The 25,498-nt window shown below is 39.1% G+C and overlaps 1 protein-coding gene across 5 annotated transcripts in view; it reads right to left on the minus strand.

Annotated features, from left to right (window-relative positions):
- The window catches only part of LOC122074786 (protein ABHD11), a 50,259-nt gene that overhangs the window by 18,701 nt on the left and 6,060 nt on the right, over positions 1 to 25,498 (minus strand). For all 5 annotated transcript variants that reach the window (XM_042639750.1, XM_042639751.1, XM_042639753.1 and 2 more), the window contains exons 3-10: positions 22,901 to 22,927; positions 16,277 to 16,367; positions 11,819 to 11,862; positions 10,410 to 10,508; positions 10,050 to 10,107; positions 9,866 to 9,918; positions 9,544 to 9,645; positions 3,989 to 4,054 (exon numbers count right to left, since the gene is read on the minus strand). In XM_042639750.1, coding sequence (XP_042495684.1) covers positions 3,989 to 4,054; positions 9,544 to 9,645; positions 9,866 to 9,918; positions 10,050 to 10,107; positions 10,410 to 10,508; positions 11,819 to 11,862; positions 16,277 to 16,367; positions 22,901 to 22,927 — 540 coding nt within the window. The remainder of the gene's footprint in view (positions 1 to 3,988; positions 4,055 to 9,543; positions 9,646 to 9,865; positions 9,919 to 10,049; positions 10,108 to 10,409; positions 10,509 to 11,818; positions 11,863 to 16,276; positions 16,368 to 22,900; positions 22,928 to 25,498) is intronic.

Below are 25,498 nucleotides of genomic sequence, written 5' to 3' on the forward strand. Positions count from 1 at the left end.
AATTCATTACCAAAGGAAGAAGAAAAAAAATACAAGGCCCCGAGGGGAAAAGAAACAAAAATTACAAGGACCACTCCTCAAAGGGGGAGAGGGGGGGGGGCGGATACAAAAAGGGGGGAGATCCTAGGAGACAACAATATCTCTGTTCCTTGGGGAACCAATACAAGTAGCTATAGAAGCAGAAAGCTTTTCTTTGATGTCAAAGGAAATAGATTTCCTAATATTCTGGAGAGGCCTAGAGTTGGAAGTCCATTTCTTGAGCTCTCCATCCAAATTTGGTTGATGAAGGTATTGAAGGAGAGCTTTCCAACCATATCACATATAAAAGATCCCCAAATGGTCATGTCAATCCAAATCCATTCCTTTTGAAATGGAAAATTCCGGTAATTTCTTGGCTAGCATTTGGTGAGGACCCCTTTCCAAAGTGAAGAGGAGAACGGACACTCAAAGAAAATATGGTCGATATCTTCCACAACATTACAGTAGAGACTATAAAGGGGGGAAACCGATATTTGGTGGTGGATCAAGAAAGACTGCGTCCGTGGGCAGTTGCAGAGAGCACGTCAAACGGTGAAGGTATGACGAGGGATGGACTTGAACCAAAAGATCTTCCTCTAGGGAGCAAGAGGGCCTCGAGGCCTAATAAAGTCCCAAGTAGCATTGGAGGAGAAGAGGCCCGATGAAGTTGGAGACCACGCTTTGCAAAGCATTCCACACAGGATACAATAAGGGGAAAGAGTTGGCCAGGGGGGACTAATTCTCGGATGATGGAAAATACTATTGAATGCTCTGTGAGGCTGGATCTGTAAATAGTTGTACTCGGAATCATATGAAGAACACCTAGAGGGTGCCAGTGGTCTAGCCAAAGAGAGGTAGAAGCACCATCATCAATGCGGGAAGTAATAGCTCCAACAACAAGGGATCTAACAAAAATCTTGCTAGACCAAATATGCACCAGACAAAATAGGAGAAGTCCAAATAGAGTCCAACTTTATAAGATCAGAGTAGACCCAATCCACCCAAATGCTTTTCTTCTTGGAAGCCAACTTCCAAATCAACTTTATAATTCCCACATAATTGACATCCTTGATGCATCTCAGGCCTAGACATCCATTTTTAAGAGTGCAAAGATGAGCCCAACTGATGGGGTGAAGGAATTTAGTTGAGTTATAGCCCTTCCAAAGGAAAGCCAACATGAGGGATTCCAAGGACCGGATGGTGGATTTGGGAAGCCCATAAATACCTGTCCAGTAAATGTAGGAAGCTTGGAGGACATGCTTGATAAGGACTAGCTGAACTGCATATTAAAGAAGCTTGCCTTCCAAAGCTGGAGCTTTTTACGCATGGGATCAAGCATAGGGGTGCAGTGATGAGCGTCAACCTTATGGGAATCAAAGGGAGACCTTGATCGGAAGGCAACCAATAGTGAACCTAGTCTTCTCACCCAAGGAGGCCTTATCAACCTCGAAGACCCTAGCTAGGAACATAGGGATTTCTGAGGACTAATGCTTAGCCCGGAGACACCTTTAAAAAACTGAAGGCAAGACATAATAGTCTCCAAGGACTCAACGGTAGCTTTGGAGAAGATCATGAGGTCATCTACAAAGGCCAGGTGAGTGAGCTTTAATGTCTTGCATTTGGGGGGTGGGAGAGATACACTACTGATCCATACAACTCTAAATGCTTCTTAAGAGAACTTTCATTGCCAAAGACAAGAGGTATGGCAACAATGGGCAACCCTGATCAATCCCAATTGAAGATGAGAAGTAGCCAACCAAGCTACCATTAACCAAAACGGAGAAGCAAGGAGAGGATATGCAACTTTTGATCCAATGGACAATACAGGGGTTATCCCATATTGATCATGACATCAGTAACAAAACCACATCTTAGAGAGTCAAAAGCTTTGTGAATATCAATCTTCATTAGAGCCGAAGGGGAGTGGTATTTTTCTATCAAAAACTTGAACTATCTCATTACATAATAAAGTATTATGAGAAATGCACCTGCCAAGGATGAAAGCAGATTGATTCTCACTAACCAGAAGATCAACCACTGATTTGAGTCTGGAGGCAAGGATTTTGGCTACGAACTTGTACAAGAGGTTGCAGAGAGAGATTGGCTTGAAGTTGCTGGCCCTTCTTCCTTGGGATGAGACAAAGGAAGGTCTGATTTATTCCTTCGATTGATTTAGAGTGAAGAAGACACTCTTAATGGCTTTGATGAGGTCATCTTTGATGATGTCCCATGTAGCAATAAAAAAACCCATACTGAAGCCATCCAGACCTGGAGCTCTGTTAGATTTTCTTGAGTGAATGGCAGCAACAATTTCCTCCCTTGAGGGAATGCTATGGAGACCATTAATGAGATGGTCTGGATTCTCTTGTTGCGGAGATTCCTAGGGATGGGCCTTGAAGTAGTGGAAGAGGACCTGAATAAGCATTTGAAGTAGTTAACTACCTCAACTTTGATTCCCTAGACATATTGGAACCATTTGCAACCTGAAGCATGGGAATGGAGTTGATATTTGTTTTAGACTTCACAGAACGATGGAAATGATTCTTGATTTCTGTCTGAAAAAGCTTTCTTCTTGGGTAAGGAGGGAGGCAAGAATCATAGAGACTTCTTTTCCTTCCATAGCTAGAGAGGAATTTGAAGGATTCTATTGAAGCTAAGGTGAATACCTGTTAAAATGTCATTACATTCCACAACCTGGGCGGATATATTACCAAAAGTAGAGATGTTCCAATCTTCGAGGCACATTTAACATTCTGAAGTTTCCTGGAAAAAGAATGGATAGGCTTTTCCTTGGCTTCTTTAATAGTAGAAAGGAATGTGGGGTGAGAATACCACATATCAAAATAATTGAAGGGTTTTGGGACTAAAGGAGATATAAGGTTGAATAAGGAGGGAGATAGGGCAGTGATCAGAGACACCTGGGGGCTCAAAGGATGTATGAGAGGAAGGGAATTAAGTGATCCAGGCTTCATTCACGAGAACTCGATCAAATTTACTAGCGATCCGATCAACACTGGCATGCTTATTGTGCCAAGTAAACTTCAGATCAGACCATCTCAAATCATTTATAGCGATGTCCTCAATACAGTTGTTGAAGGCACCCACAGAGAGTTGGATCAATCTGATCACCCCAGAGCTTCTTATGGACAAAAAGGACCACATTAAAATCAGCACCAATGCTCCATGGAAGATGGCCAATTCGACTAGTAATACTACAGAGATCATCCCAAAGGCTAGCTCTTTCAAGGGAACAACGGGAAGCATAATTGGCAGTAAACAACAAGGGAGGGTTTCCAAGGTTATCAGAAATGTTGAGATGGAGGGTTTGGGTGGAGGAGGAAAGAAGGCTACAAGAAGCTTGGTTGGGTCCCAAAGAAACCAGATTCGACCATTTAAATGGTGACTGTAGTTGGTTAGAAGTGACCAATCGGGACCAGTGGAGGAAGAGGCAATGCAGATAGCATTTGGCTCTTTTACTCTTGTTTCAATAAGGCAACAAAAATTTGGGGAAAGGAGTTTAATATGAGAACAGATAGCAACATGTTTATAGGGGGAATTTAGGCCCCTAGAATTCCAGATCACTCCTTCATTCATTTGGATACTCTGTAGAGATGCAACAAAAGCTCCTGGGAGGAGCAGTTTTGAACTGGACAAGATATAGAGGAGCTGTGATGTCGATGAAGACCCAAATTTGGATCCGGTTCACAGTCTGGGTCCCCAAACAGGATCAGGTCGATCCATGGAAGCACCCCAGCATCACAGGACTATCATTGTGGGACAGGAGTACAAAACATGCAAAAGAATATATCCGAAAAGAGATTCTATATATGGAATTCTATGAAAATGGTGCTCTAATGATTTAAAAAGGATAAGTGATCAAGAGTTTTTTAATTCATTTAGGAGAAGACCAATCAAGCATGCTATTCAGATATAGATAACAAACAAAAGCAGTTGATGTTCAAAAGTATACCTGCGCCACATCTACAGAGAAACCCTCCTGAATAAGAGCATCCACAATAGCCCGCTTTGATGAAACCTGCCCCCAAAGTGGAACATTAGACACCATAACAAATTCTTAAAAAAAAAAAAAAAAAAAAAAAAAAAAAAAAAAATCTCATGATGAAATAATATATTTTTTGGGTGAATAAATGAATTCATTACCAAAGAAGAAAGGAAAATACAGGGAGCCCTGAGAAGAGGGGAGAAAATAGCGAATTAGCAATACATCTTACAAGACCCAGCCTTACAAGTGGTGGAGAGGAGGCAAGGGACTTTAACAGAGAGGAGGGGAGGCCCGAAGCCTCAAGAATCAACCTATTTCTAGGGATGAAATAAGATATTACAATACAATAGTACATACATTAAAGGAAAGATCTACAAGTAAAGTTGGGCAAGTACTACATCGGATAATAAAGAAAACAAAGTAAAAAAACACATTTATATGGTCATTTCAAAGGGACTGTCACAATGCGATAACATATTAAAGTGGAATAAATGCCACCATATTTATCCTCAATAGGTGGTGCAGCAAAAATGGAGTTATTTTAGTGGTAATAAGCTTTAGATTAGGTTCAATACATGTTGGGCCTTTGGTCCAACAGGTATTTATCGTAATAGGCCACTTTAATGGGTAGGAAGTAGGAATACAAGATTTACTTTTTTAGTTTATTACGTTATTTTAAGTTGATTTACTTAACTCCTTTAACTCGTGCAGAGGAGTTCCTTTTAAGTTTCCTTTTTGTTTTAAGTTTCCTATTGACTTTGTAAATTGGGTTAGACAAGTCTCTTACTTAGCTAGGGAGTCCTTTCTTTTAAATAGACTGCATGTAGGCTATTTGGCCAACCAACAATTTTATGAATGAAGAATTGGCTGTTGTCTTCGCTGCCGAGAAAGTGACAACAACAACAAGAACAAACTCAGCCTTTAATGGGGTCGGTTACATGGATTCATACAAAACAAAGTAGGGGAAAAAAATACATCTAAACAGAAATGGGGAATGAAGACACGAAAAAGATAAAGAGTAAGAAGAATGAGTCACAACCCTCAATCAGGAGAATCTCAACTAAATGCGGTCAACTACATGGATCCTTACTCTCCAATAGGCTCTAACCGAGGTCAAACTTGGGACAAAAACAAGACTATGCATGTCATTCCTCACAACTTCTCCTATGGTCATTTTAGATCTGCCTCCTAGCTCTTTTAGCTCCTTCAATCTGAATCATATCACTTCTCCTTATTGGGGCATCTTCAAGTCTCCATTGAATATGGCGATACCACCTTCAAGGACTTTTGTGGAGCTTGTCATCGATCGGGGCAACTGCTAAATCAGCTCTAATATGTTCATTCTTTATTTTATCCTTCTTAGTTTTGGCACACATCCATATTAACATCCTTATCTCTGCATAGTTTCCAGATGAAACTTCTCAACTGCCCAACATTCCACCCCATACATTATAGCCGGTCACACAACAGTCCTATAGAATTTTCCCAAGCTTTAAAGGGATATGCCTATCACACAACATTCCAGATGTACCTCTGTAGTTCATCCATCACAATTTAATTCTTTGTGAAACATCATCCTATATGTAACCTTTATTTATGATTGACCCCAAATATAAAAAAAAATAGTCACTTTACGGAATCTCTCCTCATTTCAACATTTCATTATTTATCATATAGTGACTGAAGTTACACATCATATAATCGATCTTCGATCTATTAATCTTAAAAACCTCTTGTTTCTAAGGTTTATCCCCATAACTCCAATTTAGTGTTAATCCCTTCTTCTCTCTCATTCACAAAATGATTTCATCAGCAAAGAGCATACACCAGGGGACCTCATTTAGAATGTTCTTGGTTAACTCATCCATGATAAGCACAAACAAATAGGGGCTTAAGGCCGATCTTTGATGTACCCCAATCGTAATTGAGAATTCCTTGCCTTGAGCTCCCAAAAATCTCATACTAGTCGCCACGCCCTCATACATGTCCTTAATTATATCCATATATGTACTCGACGCCCCTCTCTTGACTAGGACATATTGGATTAAATCTCTAGGCACTCTGTCATATATTTTTTCAAGGTCAATAAAGACCATGTGGAGATCCTTCTTGTGGGCTTTATAACTTTCCATAAGCCTCCTTAGTAGGCAAATAGCCTCTGTCGTGGATCTACTTGACAAAAAATCAAATTGGTACTCCAAGATATGAGTTTGTCTTCTCAGGTGGGCTTCAATAACCTTCTCCCATAGTTTCATAATATGACTCATTACTTTTATGTTTGTATAGTTATTGTAGCTATGAATATCATCCCCATTATTTTTGTAGATCAAGACAACAATGCTTCTCCTTCAGTCATCTGGCATCTTCCTCATGTTCATAATCTTGTTAAACAACTTGGTTAACCAAACAACCCTACATACTCATAGGTTTTCCACACTTCAATGGGAATCTCATTTTGGGCCTGATATCTTTTCTACTTTCATCTTTCTCAAAGCTTCTTTAACTTCCGCCACACTGACCTTTCGAACATATCTATGACGTGTGGAGTCCTGTTGAGTAAAGCAATCTTCCAAGTCATTCCCACTTGAACCATCTCCATTTAGTAGGGCACAAATACATTCATCTCATCTCTTTACAATGTCCTCCCTTACCAACACTCTTCCATCATCACATATGATACATTTCACATGGTCAAAATCTCTACTCTTTCTTTCTCTCATTTTAGCTATCTTACACATTGCTTTTTCCCTGTCTTTTATGTTTAGTTTAATATAAATATCATCATAATTCTTCATCCTAACCATCCCCATAATCTTCCTAGCTTCATTTCGGGCATTATAATACCTCTTTTTATCTTGTGTTTCTTTAGCCTTTGCTAAGCCTTAAGACAAACTTTCTTGGTCTTAATGGCTGTTTGGACCTCCTTATTCCACCACCAAGTGTAACGCCCCGACCCCATTAACCTTCCACAATATTATTCTCTTTGGCCCACGATCCTCAAGACTTTAAAATGTGTTGTGTCATATTAAGGAAACTAGAGGTTATTAACTAGCCCAGTAATCTCTCCCTAGGCGATGTGGGACTAAAGTTTGCACACCCTCACTGATCTCCCAAACCCCCTGGCACTTGCCGTATTCTTGGTGGGAACACCTCACCGATCTCCCAAGTGGGTCTGGTACTTGTCGTATTCTTGGGTGTCATACCAAGTCTCCTTAAAGGCTTGACACCTACCCTTCGTTTTCCCTATAACTTCTTTGACAAATTTCTTAAGACAAGTCATCACCTCGTTCCACATCACATCGGCGTCTCCCTCAAAGCCCCACTTTCCATGTTTGACCACATTATCAATAAATGTATTTAGGGAGGTAGAGGAAACGTGCAAGAGAAGGGGGGTTGAGGGAGAGAATTGCACACACTGCCCGTATGCTCACAGACAACAACAATAAAAACCTTATACCAACTCAAAGTGGTCAGCTAGACAGATCCAATATAAATAATATAAATAAAAAAAAAAGGCAGCATAGTAATTAAGGGGTCACCAAGGTGCTGTCACTGAGGCGGTATTGCGAGCATAAGGCAGTACTACGCATTCCTAATTGCACTTAAGGCGACCACCTTAAGGGATGAGGCGCTATAAGGCGTCTTAAGGCGACGCCTTATAGCACTCTGTGGACAAGGCGAATGCCATAATTGCAATTTTTACGTACTTTTTTTTTTTTTAACCACTGATTCCAAATGGGTTTTATTGATTGGCATGTCTATGGGAAAGTTTACACATGAGAAGCATGGGATCAAGGGTATACAAGTTAAAAAACCTCAACAACAAAAAAAAATTGCAAATCACGCAAGAAGGGTTTTGGCCCTTTTGAGAGAACGACGTTGACTGCACCTTCCTCCTTCGAATCTTGCTTCAGCGGCGGTGACACTCCTCCGACAAGCCTTCCTCAGACCACGGTAGCTCCGATAAGGTACGTTTTTTGCATTTTTTTCATCTTCATTCTTCTTCTTTCTCTTCTGGTTTTTCTTCTTCTATCTCTTCTACTTTTTGTTTTTCATCTTCTTTCTTCTATATGAGATCCATCGAACCTCCATTGAAGCTGGTATTGGTCTCTGAAACTTCTCTTGGAAGTCCTACTTGTGCCTACTGCCTAGGATGGAATGGAATACAGATTACACACTACAAAATAAAGTATAGCTTAGGACTTAGGTACATTTCTACGTACTTTGGGAAGGGTGGTCGATCTCCCTATCCTGCCATCAGGTTCAACCATTTTTGGAGGACAAAACCACCCCATGAGAGCCCCACTCAATCAAGGACTTGGCCTGTTCTAATGGAATTATCTTTATATTTATAATTTTGTTTCATAATTATATATTTATAATTTTTTTGGATGAATAATATATACTTATATTATATGCTATGAATTATGATGGTGATTGATAAAGATGAACTTAGTTTATTCACTTTATTGATTTGTTTTTTTTTTATGAATATCTTGCATTGAAATGAAGTAAAAAATCTCTAATCTTTATTTATATGAGCAATATTATACAATTTTTAATAAGTCAGTTAAGCTAAATAGAATGGTCACATAAAAAATAATAATAATAATAAATAAATAAATAAAATAGAACGCTTTACTCGATGAGGCAATGCCTTATGCCAGCCCTATCGCCAAAATACTCCAAAAGACCCACAAACGCCTCGGTCGCCTCACTGCCTTAATAACTATGGTAAGCATAGAAGCATCACAAGAGCATCCCTGTAGGCTCTCAAACGCTCAACTCAATTCATCTTTCTATTCAGTGTCCAAAACGTTGGTTCCAAGCGTATATATTGGAAAATAAAAGGCTCAAAGAAACAAATTCAAAAAGGAAACAAGATCTAAATGATTCTAACAATGTCCTACATATCCTACTACTTTGGAAATAAAAGATTCCCATATTATTCCTAAATAAATAAAAGTTTCCAAAATCCTATTGAACCAAGGACTCAACTATGGACCGAGTTCATCTCTGTTTGGATACCCAGATGGGTTTGGATCGGTCCAAGGCTGTGCACCTGCATCAAGCACTAGCAATTAGCTCATAAACCATGCTTGGACTAGAGCACTAAGTGCCACAAGTTGTAGGGTTAACTGCGAACATCAGTACTTAGTAAGAGCATGATGTGTTCCAATCCTTTAATGTTCCAGCATGAACTTGACGACGAGAGACCCAAATTTCCCAACTTGGCTGAGTCACAAAAAATAAGTTGGAGTTGTACAGAATCAAGAAATTCTGATGAACAACATGCTTCCCATACCACAATTTCAACATTGTTTACACTAACACATCCATATCCTATGTAGTAGATTATTACTACCTTGGAGGTGGTTTCATTCATTCGAACCGGGGACCACCCGGCTGCAATAGAGCAACCTTAACGTTGCGCCAAGGCTCGCTCTCTAAAAGGATAATTCATTATCATAAAGATAAATTCTATTATGCAGTAAATGTTTACGAAAAAAAAAAAGGGTCACCTGCTTTGGCAACCTGCTTAGGAAAGCAATTAATTCAGCAGGATGATCTTCCTGATCTCCACCAGCACGAACTTTTCCAGGAGTTGCATCTAGCACCCAGACCTTTGGCAAAAGGTTTAGACATTAGATATTAAAATAAAATAAAAAATTCAAAAATCAAAAATCAAAAATAAAAGAACTAAAGAAAAAAGAAAGAAGTAAGACAACAAAATGCTTTTTTTTCAGAACATAAACGATGCAACGCCCCTGATCCCATGCCATATAGTCATTCCCATTACCAGTTTGGACCAAGAAATAACCATATTAGACACTCTTAACTTACTCTGACTGGTCTTGCAAGAGGTTTTGCAGCTTGTTCCACCATGCTTAAGGCAACTGCATAGATTATTAGCAAGCAGCTCAGACATTTTTCTTTTCTGATCTCTTAGAAAGTAACAACTGACAATTTATTTTACTGATGCATCAACTAAAATTGGATTCAAGTCAAAGTAGCAGTAGTGACATACCTTTGCCTCCAAAACTGTGGCCGATCAAAACTCGAGGAGTTACTCTAAGATGAGCAACCTGTTCCATGCCAAAATAAACAAGTCATACAACAGAATCATCTAGACAAACCAAAATGATAAAATTCAGAGCCTGAATGACTGAATGCTCAAAGAAGACCAAACTAGTCATATAAATAAAAATTAAGTCCTACTGGCAAATTGTGAGTATCCTGTATCTCCAACAATTCCCAGAAATGCATTAAGACCAACCAATACAGAAATCTGGAATAATTGTAATCTTATATTGCCCCAAGGAAATCCAGACCAGGTACAGAACAATTTGTGTGCCTAGGTATTACCACTAATAAATAATTTACGTACAAGCTTCAACACATCAAGAGCAGTAGAGCCAACAGTATGAGGGCCTCTCTTTTTAATGGATGATGAATCACCATGACAACGCAAGTCTACCAACAGAAACTGCATCAATGAATCCAAGAAAAACATGTTAAATTTCTCCCTGTATCAAAATCAGTATACTTAAGAAGTTTAACTTGGATGCATACAGATCCTGCAACCCTAGTTGTTTGTGTCAAAAAGCGTTGGACTCAGAAATCAGGAAGTACCAGAAAATAATCCAGAAGACAGTTGAATGCAAATTTATTTTTGTGTTTCTGAAGAAGAAGCGGTTTTTGTAAGCTGGGCCAGCAAGATCTTTTTTTTTGTTTTTTTGGATGAATATAAAAATTAAATACAAGGGGAAAAAAGGGGAGAGGGATATACAAAGCCAGAGGCTGGGGATACAACCCTAGAGGGCAGGGGGAGGGGGAACCAGAATTGACAGTGGGAGGCCCCAGGAGACAACAGAAAGCCTGTTCCTTGGGGAGTCAATTACTGAGCGATGGGGGAGGGAACCAAGTTTGGAGGAGACATCAAAGTAGATGGCCTTCCAAATCGAGTCAAAGGATCTAGAGTTGGGGAGTCCATCTACGGAGGTTGTGTTCCATCCAAATATGGTTGATAGTCGCACAAAAAGCAAGTTTACCGGCAATGTCACAAATGGAAGAGCTAGATTAGGTCATATCAATCCAAAGCCATTCTCTCGGCAGAGGGAGGAGAAAGGGTCAGCAAGATCATTTTGCTAGGTGATGACTCCTATTTTGGCTACATGGGATGACAATTTGTTGAACTCCAGTGACATGTATGAGGATCCACCTCCCCATATCAAAATCCCTGACCATCTATTATTGCATATTCCATCTCATGATACCAGCCATAAAATTTTCAACCAGTTAAAAAAAAAAAAATGGCTTTATTTCTGTCAGACGGTGAATATCTATTGGCTGCGGCTGAACTCCCACGTTGAATTCCCTTACCACTCGGATCTCTTTGCTAGGTCATTAACCTATCCAAAGAACCATAGTTTGACTTTGGAGGATATGATCACCAGAAAAGAACTAAGATATACTAATAATTGATATCTAAATTGAAAAAAAAAAAAAAAGGGTGTACCCAGTGCACGAGGCTCCCGCCACTGTGGGGTCTAGGAAGGGATCATAATGTATACAGCATTACCCCCACTTCGCGGAAACGTTGTTTCCTGACATGAACCATGACCACTTGGTCACAATGGAGCAACCTTATATCGCACCAAGGTCTGCCCTCTCTAAATTGAGAAAGATTATTCTTCAAAAATAAAAAAGTTTGCAAGATTTTATCTTTACAAATTCCACCTTAAAAAAATAATAATAATAATAAAAAAGGTATTTCTAAACTTAAATGTGAACTACCTGCCATGTGGGAAATTCTTGTGCCAACCTCCGAGCAAAAGATCCTGCAGTTGTGCACATGATATTATTAAGCACCAGGAAGATCATCCAAACAAATACGAGTAAGATAAATAAATTGCAAGAAGTCAAGAACAACCTAGCTGTACAAGCAGAAACTAAGTAAATCATTTCACCATTATCCCTACAATCCTTGAAGACAGGCAAAATATAGCATGGACATGGATCAGCATTGATGTTTGAGAAGACTAATTTAAAACTAAACTACAGAACATCATGAGAAAATTCATTTCATACATCATGACACAAGTTTCTAGAATTTATATGATTAAGTGTACACTACAGAAAAACTAAGTAATATCACTGTAGGTAAGCTTGACTAAGTTCAAAAAGACTAAGTAATATCACTATAGGTGAGTTAAAGGTGCTTATACCTGCACCATTAGGTTTGAAATGTTTGCAAAGGTTTGCATGGAAACTGGACTCCATCTATAGCCTAATAGATCACAGTTAAGGGATTTCTTACTGGTCAAGTTGTACACTGTCCTTTTCTTTTCTTCTGTTACCCCACCTATAGCCTAATGGATCACAGATAAAGGATTCCTAACTGGTCAAGTTTACGCTATCCTTTACTTTTCTTCTGTTTCTTTTTTTTTTTTTTAAAGAGGGGCAGGGGGTGACATTGTATACAGGCAACAGCTGAAGCTTCAGAGAGAGAGACAAAATAGCAGCTAACTTACATACCTAGCTTCCCAGCATAACTCAAAACCACAAATCAAAACATACTTCTCCAAGAAAGAGAGAATGGCAATCAACCCATGTATTCACCCCTCTAAACATAAGGAAAAAGACAAGACTCCACCAGCAAACTCGAAAGCCAAAAGAATTGAAAGAGTGAACAAGAAGTGTAGTTCAAGCACTTATCAATGCCAAAATGTAAAAGCATAACTCGTATGAAATTGGCAAACCCATGCCAGCAGCTACGAAATCCCCTTCCCCATGTCTTCTAATCATCCAATTCTTAACACCAAATTAAAGAAAGGAAACAGCTTGCTCCCCTGCATTCTCCTGTTCACAGCTATAGCATAATCTAGAACCAGGTATGATTAGCATTATCAGCTTCATCCACCAAGCTTGTTTCATCAATTTCTTCCTACCTTTTGAAGATGTATGAGTAAATAAAAAATTGGCAAATAGCAACAAAGAAGTTGAAATAAAACATCATCAGAAGATACTCTTCACCGTAGAAAGAATTCCAACAGGGAAAACATAATCTCTTTCATTTGACTCTCCTTTCTCCAATTTTGTTTTTGTACGGATCCATGTAAGTGACCCCATTAAGTTGGGATATGGCTGAGTTTGTTGTTGTTGTACAAAACTGTGTCTGAAATCCATACCTATTATATATTCCTTTGCTGAATCACAAAATAGAAAGTACTCACTAAAATCAACCACAACACTTGAGACCTATTGCAATTCTAATCATAGTTGTGAAAACTAGACCATAGTGTATTCAATATTTTATAAAACACAAAGTGGTCGATGCACTAATGAATAAAAGAGTAAGATATTAAAGTTTCTCCCCTGGGTCTAAGCGCCATGATACTCAAGGCAACCAATCACTTTGGGCTCAAGGACTGCCCATTGCCTGGACAGCATCTTGACAACTATATTTCCAGTAACTCTCGAAGGTGTAAAAAACTGTATTTGCACCCCAATAGAAGTCCATAAACCAGAAAATCAACTATGCTCAAAGTACATAAGCCCATTTGATATGATCCTGGGTTCAACAGCCCCGATTATGGGGCTCTATGGGCCCAATAAGGTGAAAGAATTCTAAAATAGAAAGGTTAGTGGCAACTTAGTAATTTCAGGAACAATTGAAGTCCAAAAGAGTGAAGTAGTCAAGCAACAGAACCAAAGCGGAATTAAATTTTTAAAACACAAACTTTCCTAGAATAAAGAACTAATATGTAATGTAGACCACATTTTCTTCTCTTGCTCCTTTGCTTCCACCATGTGGAAGAAGGTCCTCAGTTCCTGTTGGCCTTGCCGCCGGCCCATCCTTTCTTTTTCCCGGGAATGGATTTGGATCGACATGACGTTTGGAGAGCCCTCTATTTGTGACAGTTGGGAAGCTCTTCTTCGGAGCCTCGATTACCCACACCTGGATGGAGCACAATCTGTGTAGATGGATTCCAATTCCCGTTCTTCTGATAAGATTTAGAAAGCCATCTACTATGATGTTTCCTCCAAGATTAGTTGTCTCCATCATCGTACTGCTACTGACGCCCCAAAGAATAGGCTCATTATTGCTTCCTGGGGTCTCCCCTCTGCCAACATAACCCCCCCTTGATGTATCCCTCCTTTTAGTTGGGCTTCTGGCCCTGTGTTGTCTTTCCCTCGCTTGAGGGCTTACTCCTTTCGGCTTCCACCCCCCTCTCTTTCTCCTTGTTTATGAATTTACTTGCTCCCTTTGTTAATGAATTATTTATTCACCCAAAAAAATTTATTTGCTCACCCAAAAAAAATATGGAATTATGTAAGACAATATCAGAAAGGAGGGACCGTACGTAATTTATCAGTTGTACTTAGTTGTAATTAACAAAAGGACTCATCCCTACCTCATGACAGCATAAACAGGGTGGTAGAACAGAATTGGTATAATAGACCAATATAACTCTTTTGTCGGACCACCAATCGACCTGAAATTTCAGGTGGTGCATTGCAACCGCCAACTCTATTGAATGCAAGTAACAAGGAGACAAGCAGATCACAGGAATTGGTATTAATTTATTGGAAAATGTCCTAGATCTACAAGATAAAAAAATTAATTACAAAACAAGTAGGTGACATGTTTTGAAATTAATTTTTTTTTTTTTTTTTATCATGTACATCTAGGAAATTTCCCTTTAATTTATTGTGCAGGCAGAATAAAATGAACCGGATTCGACACGTGTGTAGGATTTTCAGTTCAGATTATATTTCACTCTTAGACGCTACAATCTGAGTCACCCTAGGATGTTGTTGCAGACAAAAGGTTTGAGGCTGAGAGAATAACAACTTAGAGAGATTGACTCCCTCTATGGCTGAATCCATTACACTGAAATGGAGTAACAAAAACAGGACAGCAAGAGAGAAGAAAGGAATAGATGAAGGAAGTAGCAGTAGTTGCACACTCACAACTTCTGGCAGCAACACCAATGAAACTTTCATTCCAATCAAATCTGTCCAACCGACGTATTTCATGTCTATTTAAAGACTTGTAAGAAAAACTAAAAACATATTCAAACTCAGCAACTGAAATAGAGTTTGAATCATACTCCACCTACCTCTCTCCTATGATTCTATACACAAATAAAAATAAAGGAAGAATATATATTTTTTTTAAATCCAAATTTATCCAGCGGTAAATGCATCACCATTAGTAATTAATAACAGTACTGCTACAGCAACACAAAACTATATTTTTCTGCATCACCATTAGTAATTAAAAACAGTACTGCTACAGCAACACAAAACTATATTTTTCTGTATATATTTCCTAAAGTACCCTTAAGGGGCACGCTTGGTCAAACAGTAAGGTACGAATGTTGTGAGTTGTAACCTGGTGGTCAAGCAATCGAAACAGCCTCTAGACATTCTCGGGGTAACGCTGCATAGTCCTTGCCCCCCTTGGACCTCACACATGCGGGATCCTCGTGCACCACGTATGCTCTTTTTTATATTTCCTAAAGTACCCAAGCTATATTGGAATTCTTCTAACCAATAGACAACACAATAAACCCAACTTAATGGCATAAACATAAACATCATCCCTGAAATCACTGCAAGTGGGTGCCACAAGCTAGGAAAAAAAAAGGGTCTGACGAGCAACACAGTATGCTAGGCATTTGAATTCAACTCCTTCCCATCTTCTTTGCATTCATAGACTTCAGATACCCATCACTAATACTTAATGTTGTCTCAATTGCAAGTGTATACACTTAACCAAATACAGTCTGATATGATCAGCTACCTAGAAACAGTGACAGTAACACATTAACATAATCAAAGATAAAATATCTGGTGGAGGAAAAGTATTATCAAATCCTACCCTCTTCTAGGTAAGAAAAACACCCTAACAAAAGCAGTTTTATGTCTGATTTAGTAACCAAATATTTTAATGCTCAAACAGAACTAGGCTAACAACACCTAGTTATGAACTGCTTCAACAATAAGTCCAAATGGAAAGGCAGACAAAATATAACCCAGATAAAAGAAAAAGTACTAATCGAATGATCAAATCCCACCCCATTTTAAGTAAAAGAAACACCCTAATGAAAGATGTTTCATGTCTGATGTAGTAACCAAATATTGAATTCTCAGGCAGAAGTATGTTAAAAAGACCTAGTTATGAACTGCTGGACAATAAGTCCAAATGGAAAAAGGCAAACAAAATAAAACCAATATAAAACCTACCCCAGTTCTTCCTGCTACCAAGAATTCCGTGCAGAAGAACAGCAGTTGGTGGTTCAGGTATTGACTTGTCCATAACAGAACTCCAATTAACCTGCAATTAATCAAAATAATGTTTTTCAACGAAACATTTTATAATTTGGCCAAGATGGTCCCTGTTTTAGTATTAGATGGTCACATGATTTTTTTTTTGGTAGTTACGGGCTCAATCATAAAGCCCAAAAAAATTATCCAAGGTGGTTACTTGAACTTGTAATTCTTTTCCAAATAGCATTAGGAGTTTGAAACCTAAATGATTGTAACAAGTCTAGGAATAAGTAGTGGTTTTTCTACTAAAATTAGTGGATTCAGTAATATTAGGAGTAGGCAAGTTCAAGTCATATTTCGAGTGAGAGATCAAACAAAGATTTTCAGTTTAGTCAAGTGGATTCACTGCTTATGAATTATAGATTGAGAAAGATGTTCCTTGATCTCCTGACGCAGTGGCATTAGAGTGGCTGGCCAGGCCCAACAAACATTAGAAAACAAAGTTCAAGAGATCCAGTCCATTCTCTAATCCATTGGGCTCAAGTTTGGGTCCAATTGTCCAAATAGGGCCTCGTAAGTGGTATTTAAATTTTTTTTTTTTTTAGTTGGGCCGTTCTTGTAATCCCTTTAAACTCCAAGGCAAGGATTGGCATGGGTGATGCGTGGATCAAAGGAGGAAGCAAGACAGAAAGAATGAAGAAATGAGCAATTGAAATCAATTTGTACGACCAGCACATGGTGGCCCTATGATTGTTGAGCAAGGTGCCAGCTCCTCATATCGTCCAAGTGTAGATAAGTGCAAGGGTAAGGGCAAGGAGCCTACTGGCTTTAGTAAAGCAACCAGTGTGACGGGAATGTTTGACAGATTTGTAAAGACTGATAAGGTTAAGAGGAAGAAGAGCCCAAATAGTAATGACATGGGTCATACACCTTATAGAGAGAGAGGGATGAAGGCCAACAAAGGATTGGAGAGAGCTTTCAGCCCAAGACAATGAGCAAAAGGATAGGCAAAGCAATCTCCAGATGGTTCCATAGTTTTATGATTCCACCCCACAAAGCCAAGATCCCCACTTCAAGGCTATATGGTTAAGGAGATTCAGCGGTGTGAGAAAAATGTTGAGCCACCCACACCATATGACATTGCTTGGCCTTACTTAAATGACATTGTTGGAGAGGTAAATGAGAATATCGAGTTCACATGTAAGTGGCCTCATTATATAGTGACCATCATGTGGATGGATAGAGTGGACCGAACAGACTGTCCATCATCAACTTCCCCGTATATTGTAATGGGGAAAACTATCTTTCACAAGTCTTTCAACGCATCTCAAGATATTAAAGATGCACGTTATTTGTTCAACTTAATGGACCAGGTTTTAGACGAGATTAGGGAAGAAAATGTCGTCCAGGTAGTGACTGACAATGCTATAAATTTCAAAAAGGTTGGTTACTTGCTTATAATGAAGAGGCACACCATGTGCAGCCCATTGTATTAATTTGATGTTCAGAGACATTAGTGAAATGCCCAGAGTGCAGAAGGTGGTTTTTTATGCAAAAATAATGACCAACTTCATTTGTAATCACAATAAGGTGTTGGTATTGATGAGGAAGTACACAAAAGTTGATTTAGTGAGGCCCACAATGACATGATTTACCACAAATTATCTTGCACTTGATAGTCTCAAATCCTTGAAGGATGGGCTGGCATAAGGCATTCACCTCTGATGAGTGGTTTGGCTAATAGATATGAAGATATTGATATTGGCAAAAATGTTTAAACCCTAATCACCTCAACGAAGTTTGGGAAAGACTGAAACAACCCACTCAGGTTTCCTTCCTATTGTTACGAAAGCATGGATCAAGCTTCTCCAAGCTTTCTCCTCCCCCCTTATAAACTTCGCCAGAAAGCTTCCGGAACGTGAAAGAGGCCCTTCTAGACTGGAATACTAACTCTTTTGAAAATATTTCCTCTCAATTTAATAATTGCAGGAATAAACCTACTTCTATTCAGGTGTTGTAGCAATCTGATCCTCTCAACTCTTTATCGGCTAAGGAAGAAAAATTTGTGTCGGCTTCTCTCTCCTCTCTCCTTGACCAAGAGGAGAGCTTCTTAAGGCAAAAGTCTAGAATCAATTGGTTGGAGCAAGGAGATACAAACTTGGCTTACTTCCATCGTTCCATGAAGGCTAGAACAAACATTAATTCCAGTCCTATGTTGATTTCTCCTAACGGTTCCCAAGCTCACATAGTTGAAGACATTGAAGCAGTTGCAGTTAATTACTACAAGAATTTGTTTAAGCAAGATCAGAGGCCAGCCTCCCCCATCCAGGATGGTCTGCCAAACAAGTCCTTCTTGCAATTTGACCAGCATGCTTCAAGGTATTCCTACTTATGGGGAAATTGAATAGGTTATTCTCTCCCACAAGCCCAACAAAGCTCCTGGGCCTGATGGATTTGGTATGGGATTTTTCACTGCCACTTAGGATATCATCAAGCTCGATCTCATCTAAGTTGTCAAGAGATTTTTCTACAGCCCCAGCCAGATCAAAGGAATTAGCCACACTTTCCCCTCTCTCATACCTAAGACAGAGAGGGAACAAATACCATGAATGACTTTAGGCCAATCTCCCTATGCAATCTGCTGTATAAGTTCATTGCCAAGATTCTTGCCAACAGGATGAAGCTGGTGATCGATCCTCTTGTCAATAAAAATCAATTGGCTTTCATCCCTGGTAGAAGCATTAGTGACAATATTCTCCTTCGCAAGGAAATCTCACGGTCTGACTGCTCTCTTGAAGATTGACATAAGCCTTTGATTCTCTTAGGTGGGACTTCATTGTTTCCACTACTCGCTTCTCTGTTTTGGTTAATGGGAGTCCAATAGGGTACTTCTCATCTTTAGTGGGGATTCAGTAAGGATGCCTCCTTTCCCTTTTTATTTTTCCTTGACCCTAGAAGGTGCTATCCAGAACTATCCAAACTTGTACCAATCAGTAGCTCATTTTAGCCACTCCTAAGTGTAAGCCCATCAAGCTTACCCATTTAGTTTTTATAGATGATTCGATGATTTTCTCTAAAGCTAATGCCAAATCCTTGGAGGCTATTATGCAAAGTTTGCAGCTCTTTGAATCTATGTCTGGGATCCATATTAACTCGAGGAAATCTCTTATCTTCTTATCTGGAGTCAGATATTTAATCCTCTAAATTCTGGTCCTTTGTTCTTCACTGTGATTCTGGTTTCAATCAAATTACAAAACCTAATCACTTAAACTTTGAGAAACCAGCGCCCCATTAGCGGAATTATGATTTCAACTTATTTTCCTGATTTACCAGTTTTTTCTTTTGTGCTCTTTGAGAGCTGGGCCAGTTTATTTATCATTCATATGCTTTCAAGCTATATAATTTCCTTTACCGAGAGTAAAAATTATAATTGATTTGTTTCAACAACAACAACAACAACAACAACAACAACAGCACAACTCAGCCTTATCCCAACTGAACGGGGTCGACTACATGGATCCAAGGGCAAAACAAAAAAAAACTTTTGGACATCCCACTCACGCATCGGCAACTCGGGTCATAGCCCTCCAAGTAGCTCTGTTTGATACCATACTTGGGGTGAAAACTTAACTTTTGCATGTCTATTCTTATCAACTCATCAATGGTCATTTTTGGCCTGCCCCTAGCCCTTTTAGCTCCATCCATCTGCATCTGGTCACTCCTCTGTACTGGGGCATCCAAACACCTCCTTTGTACATGCCCAAATCATCGTAATCGACATTCTCCGAGCTTATCTTGAATTGAGGCGATTCCTAGATCGGTTCTAACATGTTCATTTCGTATTCTATCACTCAAGGTTTTGCTGCACATCCATCTCAACATCCTCATCTCCGCCACATTCAACTTATCTACATTACTCTTCTTGACTACCCAACATTCTGCACCATACATCATAGTTGGTCTTATAACAGTCTTGTAGAATTTTCCCTTAGCTTTAAAGGAATCCGTCGATAACATAACACTCTAGACGCACCTCTCCATTTCATCCATCCGACTTTAATTCTGTGGGAAACATCATCATCTATCTCACCTTCCTTGTTTAAGGTAGAGCCCAAATATTTGAAGCAGTCACTTTGCGGGATCTCTCCCCTTAATTTTCACTCCCTCACCATCGATCCTCAATCAACTAAAGTTACACATCATATAGTCCGTTTTCGTTCTACTTATCTTAAGACCTCTCGATTCCAAAGTATATCTCTATAGTTCCAACTTATCGTTAATTTTTGCCACAGTTTTACCGACCAGAACAATATCTGCAAAAAGCATACACCACGGGATCTCTCCCTGAATATCCCTAGTTAAATCATCCATGATAAAAGTAAATAGGTAGGGGCTCAATGCGGATCCTTGATGTAGTCCGATAGTAATTGGGAACTGAGTACCCTAGCCTCTCACTGATCTCACACTGGTCACCACATCACCATACATGACTTTAATTATATCCACATATTTACTTGACACTCCTTTCTTCTCTAAAACCTGTCAGATTAAATCTCTGGGGACCCTGTCATAGGCCTTTTCAAGGTCGACAAAGACCATATGAAGATCCCTCTTGTAGGTTCTGGATTTTTCCATAAGCCTTCTAAGGAGGTAAATCGCTTTTGTAGTGGATCTCCCAGGCATGAAACCGAATTGGTTCCTAGAGATATTGGTTTCTCTTCTTATGTGAACCTCAATTACCTTCTCCCAAAGTTTCATAGTATGGCTCATAAGTTTTATGCCACTATAGTTGCTAGAACTCTGGATAGCGCCTTTATTTTTGTAAATTGGGACGATAACACTTCTTCTCCACTCATTTGGCATCTTTTTCGTGTTCATGATCTTGTTAAACAGCCTGGTTAACCAAACCACCCCACATGGTCCCAAGCTCTTCCATACTTCAATTGGGACCTCATCTCTGGACCTAGAATCTTCCCTACCTTCATCTTCTTTAAGGCTTCAATAACCTCGGTCACTCTTATCTTGCGTACATACCTATGGTTCCTGTTGTCAAGCAGAATACTCGAACTACTCCTATTAGAGTTGTCTCCATTAAGTAGGTTACAAAAATATTCATCCTATCTCTTCTTTATGTCATCATCATTCACAAGCACCCTACCCTCCTCATTCTTAATACATCGAACATGGTCAAGATCCCTGCTCTTCCTTTCCCGAAATTTAGTTATCCTATAAATAGCCTTTTCCCCTTCCTTGGTATTTAAATTGTTGTAGAGATCAACATACTTCCTCGCCCTTGCTTTCCCCACAATCTTTCTTGCCTCGTTTCTGGTGGCCTTATATCTCTCTTTATCTTCAGCTTTCCCAGTCCTTTGTCAAATCTTAAAATTATCTTTCTTAGTCTTGATTGCAGCTTGAACCTCCACATCCCACCACCAAGTCTCCCTAGGGGCCAACTTAGTACCCTTAGACACCCCTAGAACCTCCTTAACAACTTTCTTAATGCAATCCGTCATTTCATTCCACATCGTGTCGGCGTCACAATCACACTCCCACTTCCCATGCTTCACCACATTATCTGTAAAAGGCTTCACTGACTCACCTTCCAATCTCCACCACCTAACTTTAGGGCAAACATGTTTCCTTGGTTTCTTCTTCGATAAACAAAAGCACAAGTTCAACAATCTATGTTGAGAGGTTAAACTCTCCCCAGGAATGACCTTACAGTCCTTCCATATCCATCTGTCAGACATTCTAGTGAGGAAGAAGTCTATTTAACTGAAATGCTGTCCACTTTTGTAGGTAATTAAGTGGTCTTCCCTTTTAGCGAAAAAAGTGTTAGCAATGGATAAATCATAGGCGGTTGCGAAGTCCAAAATTGAGGTTCCCTCCTCATTCCTCTGCCCAACTCCATACTCTCTGTGCACCTCTACATAAACTCTCCTATCTTTACCAATGTGTCCGTTCAGATCCGCTACCATAATAATCTTTTCATCTGGTCCAAAACTATGCATCAATCATCCATGTGTTCCCAAGATTGTAGCTTGCAGCTCTTATCCAATCCTGCTTGGGGAGCATAAACGATAATAATGTTGACCACCTCTTTATCTAACACCAGCTTTAAGGAAATGATCCTATCTCCCACTCGTTTAACATCCACCACATCGTTCTTCAGATCTTTATCCACCACTATGCCAACTCCACCTCTACCACTTTGGTCTCCCACATACCAAAGTTTAAATTTGTCCAACATCTTAGCTTTCATCCCTTTCCATCTAGTCTCTTGGATATAATTGATTTGTTTGTTTCATGTTAATCAAGTGAAAGTCAAAAAAAGAAAGGGGGCATGAGAGCCTTAAGAATTTTCACATGTAATTTCAATAAACAAAAGCCTCTCAAACCTGCATTAGGCATGTCCATGGCAAGTACATGTAAGTGACACTGAGCAGGAAAAAAACCGAAGTGACACCCAAGACTAGAAGAAAGAAGTTACGTCAAGGAATGCACACTCCTCACTTTCTAACCAACAAAAGAAGAGTTACAACTACACGAGGGAATGAAGATTCTGTTGACATAGAGAGATTGAGAAATATATGGACTTACTAGTGCTCCTTGAACAAGATCATAGGCCTGAAAAGAACATAAAATACATCAGATCTATCAAGAAAGAGAAAACCAATAAACAAACATATCTGAATACTAAACTTCACAGAAAGATTAAAATAAATTCTTTACAAAGAAAAAGTTACATTGATGCAATAGCATAAGCTTGGAGGGAAAAAAAATATACCCAGTTTGGAATCCCAGATTGACGATTCATACCCATTGAGTCCAACAGGGGGTAAAGGGTCAATAAAAAATTAGTTGCGGTTATTTTTGTAAACTGAAATTTATTTAGGGAAGTTTTAGCTACCGATGGTTGCTGAGTAATAGTTTTACTTTCAGTCAGTGTTCAAGTTAGTTTGAGAATGTGAATCCTATTAAGAGTTGTATTACTTCTATCACAAATCTATATATATATATATACACATAACCCCCTCAACTAAGAGACTTATTGAATAAGAGTTAAATTTTAAGTTTCAGCAGAGCTTGAGTGACACCAGACAAAGCCTCCTTCTTCTTTCTTCTACTTCTGAATATTATTTTCCTCCAAGTGTGTCCTCTCCATACTTTTGCTCCCATATTCTCCTTTTTCTTTGTTCTTTTCTCCCTGATTCTAGATTTGGGGGGATGCTCCCTCTCTCTATTAGTCAATTTTCATCCATCTACTTCTTGACATATCTTCTTCATTACTTAATAGTTCTCTCTTGGATTTGGTATATGCTTCTGTCGTCATTCTTTCTTAAGAGTCTGGTCCTATTTTCTAATTTATCCAACACTTGACCTACCATACAACCTGCTATGTTTCTGAATTCTTTCTACAACTGATTCATCAGTCCACCCAAAGCTTCAGCAAAATATATTCTGGTTTGGCTTTAGTCATTAGACCTGGGAGATAATGTTGTTAAATCCCCTGTCCAGTTTAGATAATATTTGAAAAGTTACTAATGCAATCTCAGGTTACAAACCCTTGCTTTGGGATCTCTATGGGCCCACCCAAGTGCTAAACAGTTCAACAATAAAAGGTAATGGCAATTCTGTAACTGTCAAGGAAAATCAGGCCCTTAAAAGTAAGAAAACAGAACTTGGGACCAATCATGAATTACTTCTAAAGACAGGGTAATTCTCGAAATTTATGAGGAGATGATAAAGCAGATACAAGTCATTAAAGAAAGGTATTTAATTAATTGTAGTAAATTAGCATAGTTGTAAATTATGAAGGATCCTATCTTCTTCCTCATGATGGAAGAAAAAGACCAGCATAACTCAAACTCAGAAAAGACAATCGATCTCTCTTCCCTTGAGCCCAAATTCAAGGAAACTGCAGGATTAGGTTTGTCATCAACCAACTCCTCGATCTCAACCCACCTTGGTTCCAAACCTGATAAATTATTCTACAAATAGCTTTCTGAAAGCAAGGGACACCAAAAGCACAACCAAGGAGCCAGGAGCCTGGACACCTAGGCAACTATGCTCAATAAAGAAGCTTATAGCAATGGTGGCTCTAGGATTGAAGTCTCTTAAGTCAAAGGAACTCACTGTTGGAATATTGCATATTGAAATATTGTTTCATGATGTTAACATGCTTGTCAAGTGATAAAAAAAGCTTGGTCTCAATTGTGAATGCTTTGCCGGATGTCATTCAAAGGATTATATTGAAAAGTAAGCATCACTCTGGGCAACTCCTCTGAAGTATCAAGACCTCAAGAAGCCAAAGAGGCATTGATCATTGAGCTACGAGCAACAACGAAAATCTCCAAGAGCTGCCAAGTGGAGAACGATATTCTATGGAGATCATAGAAAATCTCAAATGATGTGGAAGCCAAGTGTCTATCTCTTCACCAAGTATCAACGGCATCAAGTTTTGGTAAAAAAGATTCCTATGTTTCTACTACTTAGGATTTGTTTTTATTGGTTTATTCGTGATAATCTTAAGTTGCAATGATTCTTCCACTACTTTGGCCTAGACTAGACCAATGGTTAAAACCGGACTTAAGACTAAACCAATGAACTAAGTCGTGCCGTGACTCTTCCTATGTGGAACTTGATCAAGACTTGACCACGGATATTAGCATGGTTGACCATATGGTTAACCATATGTTTGAACAAGTCAATGAGGCCTAGAATACCCTTAAACATCACTAGGAAAGTTGGTTGAGTCCCCCACCTGAAGTTGAGTCGAGCTTACAGGACTAGCGGAAAAACCTAAGGTTAACCATAGGATAGGCGAGGTTGATCACGTGGGGCGGAAGAAGGATGGAAATAACAAAGCTTCTCAAACCACAATGGTTGAGGTTGATAGCAAGATGACCAAGGTCAATCACGGCAAAGCCCATATCGACCACGAGATTGAATCTCCTAAAAGTATAATGCAACGGCTCTATAGCCAGTCAACCGCAACTGGTCAAGGTCAACAATGGACGAGTCTAATGATCATAAATAAAGCCATTAGAAGGAGATCTATAAATAGGATTTCTATGCCTTAATGAATAAGATTTTGGGGGATTTGTAAAAGAAGCTTAATTAAGGTTGAAAGTTGAAACAATAGAAATAGTGAGAGAAAAAACCCTAGCATTTGAAGGCCATGATCATACATCTAAT

The sequence above is a fragment of the Macadamia integrifolia genome, chromosome 3 (genome assembly GCF_013358625.1).
Source record: "Macadamia integrifolia cultivar HAES 741 chromosome 3, SCU_Mint_v3, whole genome shotgun sequence".
NCBI classification, from domain to species: Eukaryota; Viridiplantae; Streptophyta; class Magnoliopsida; order Proteales; family Proteaceae; genus Macadamia; species Macadamia integrifolia.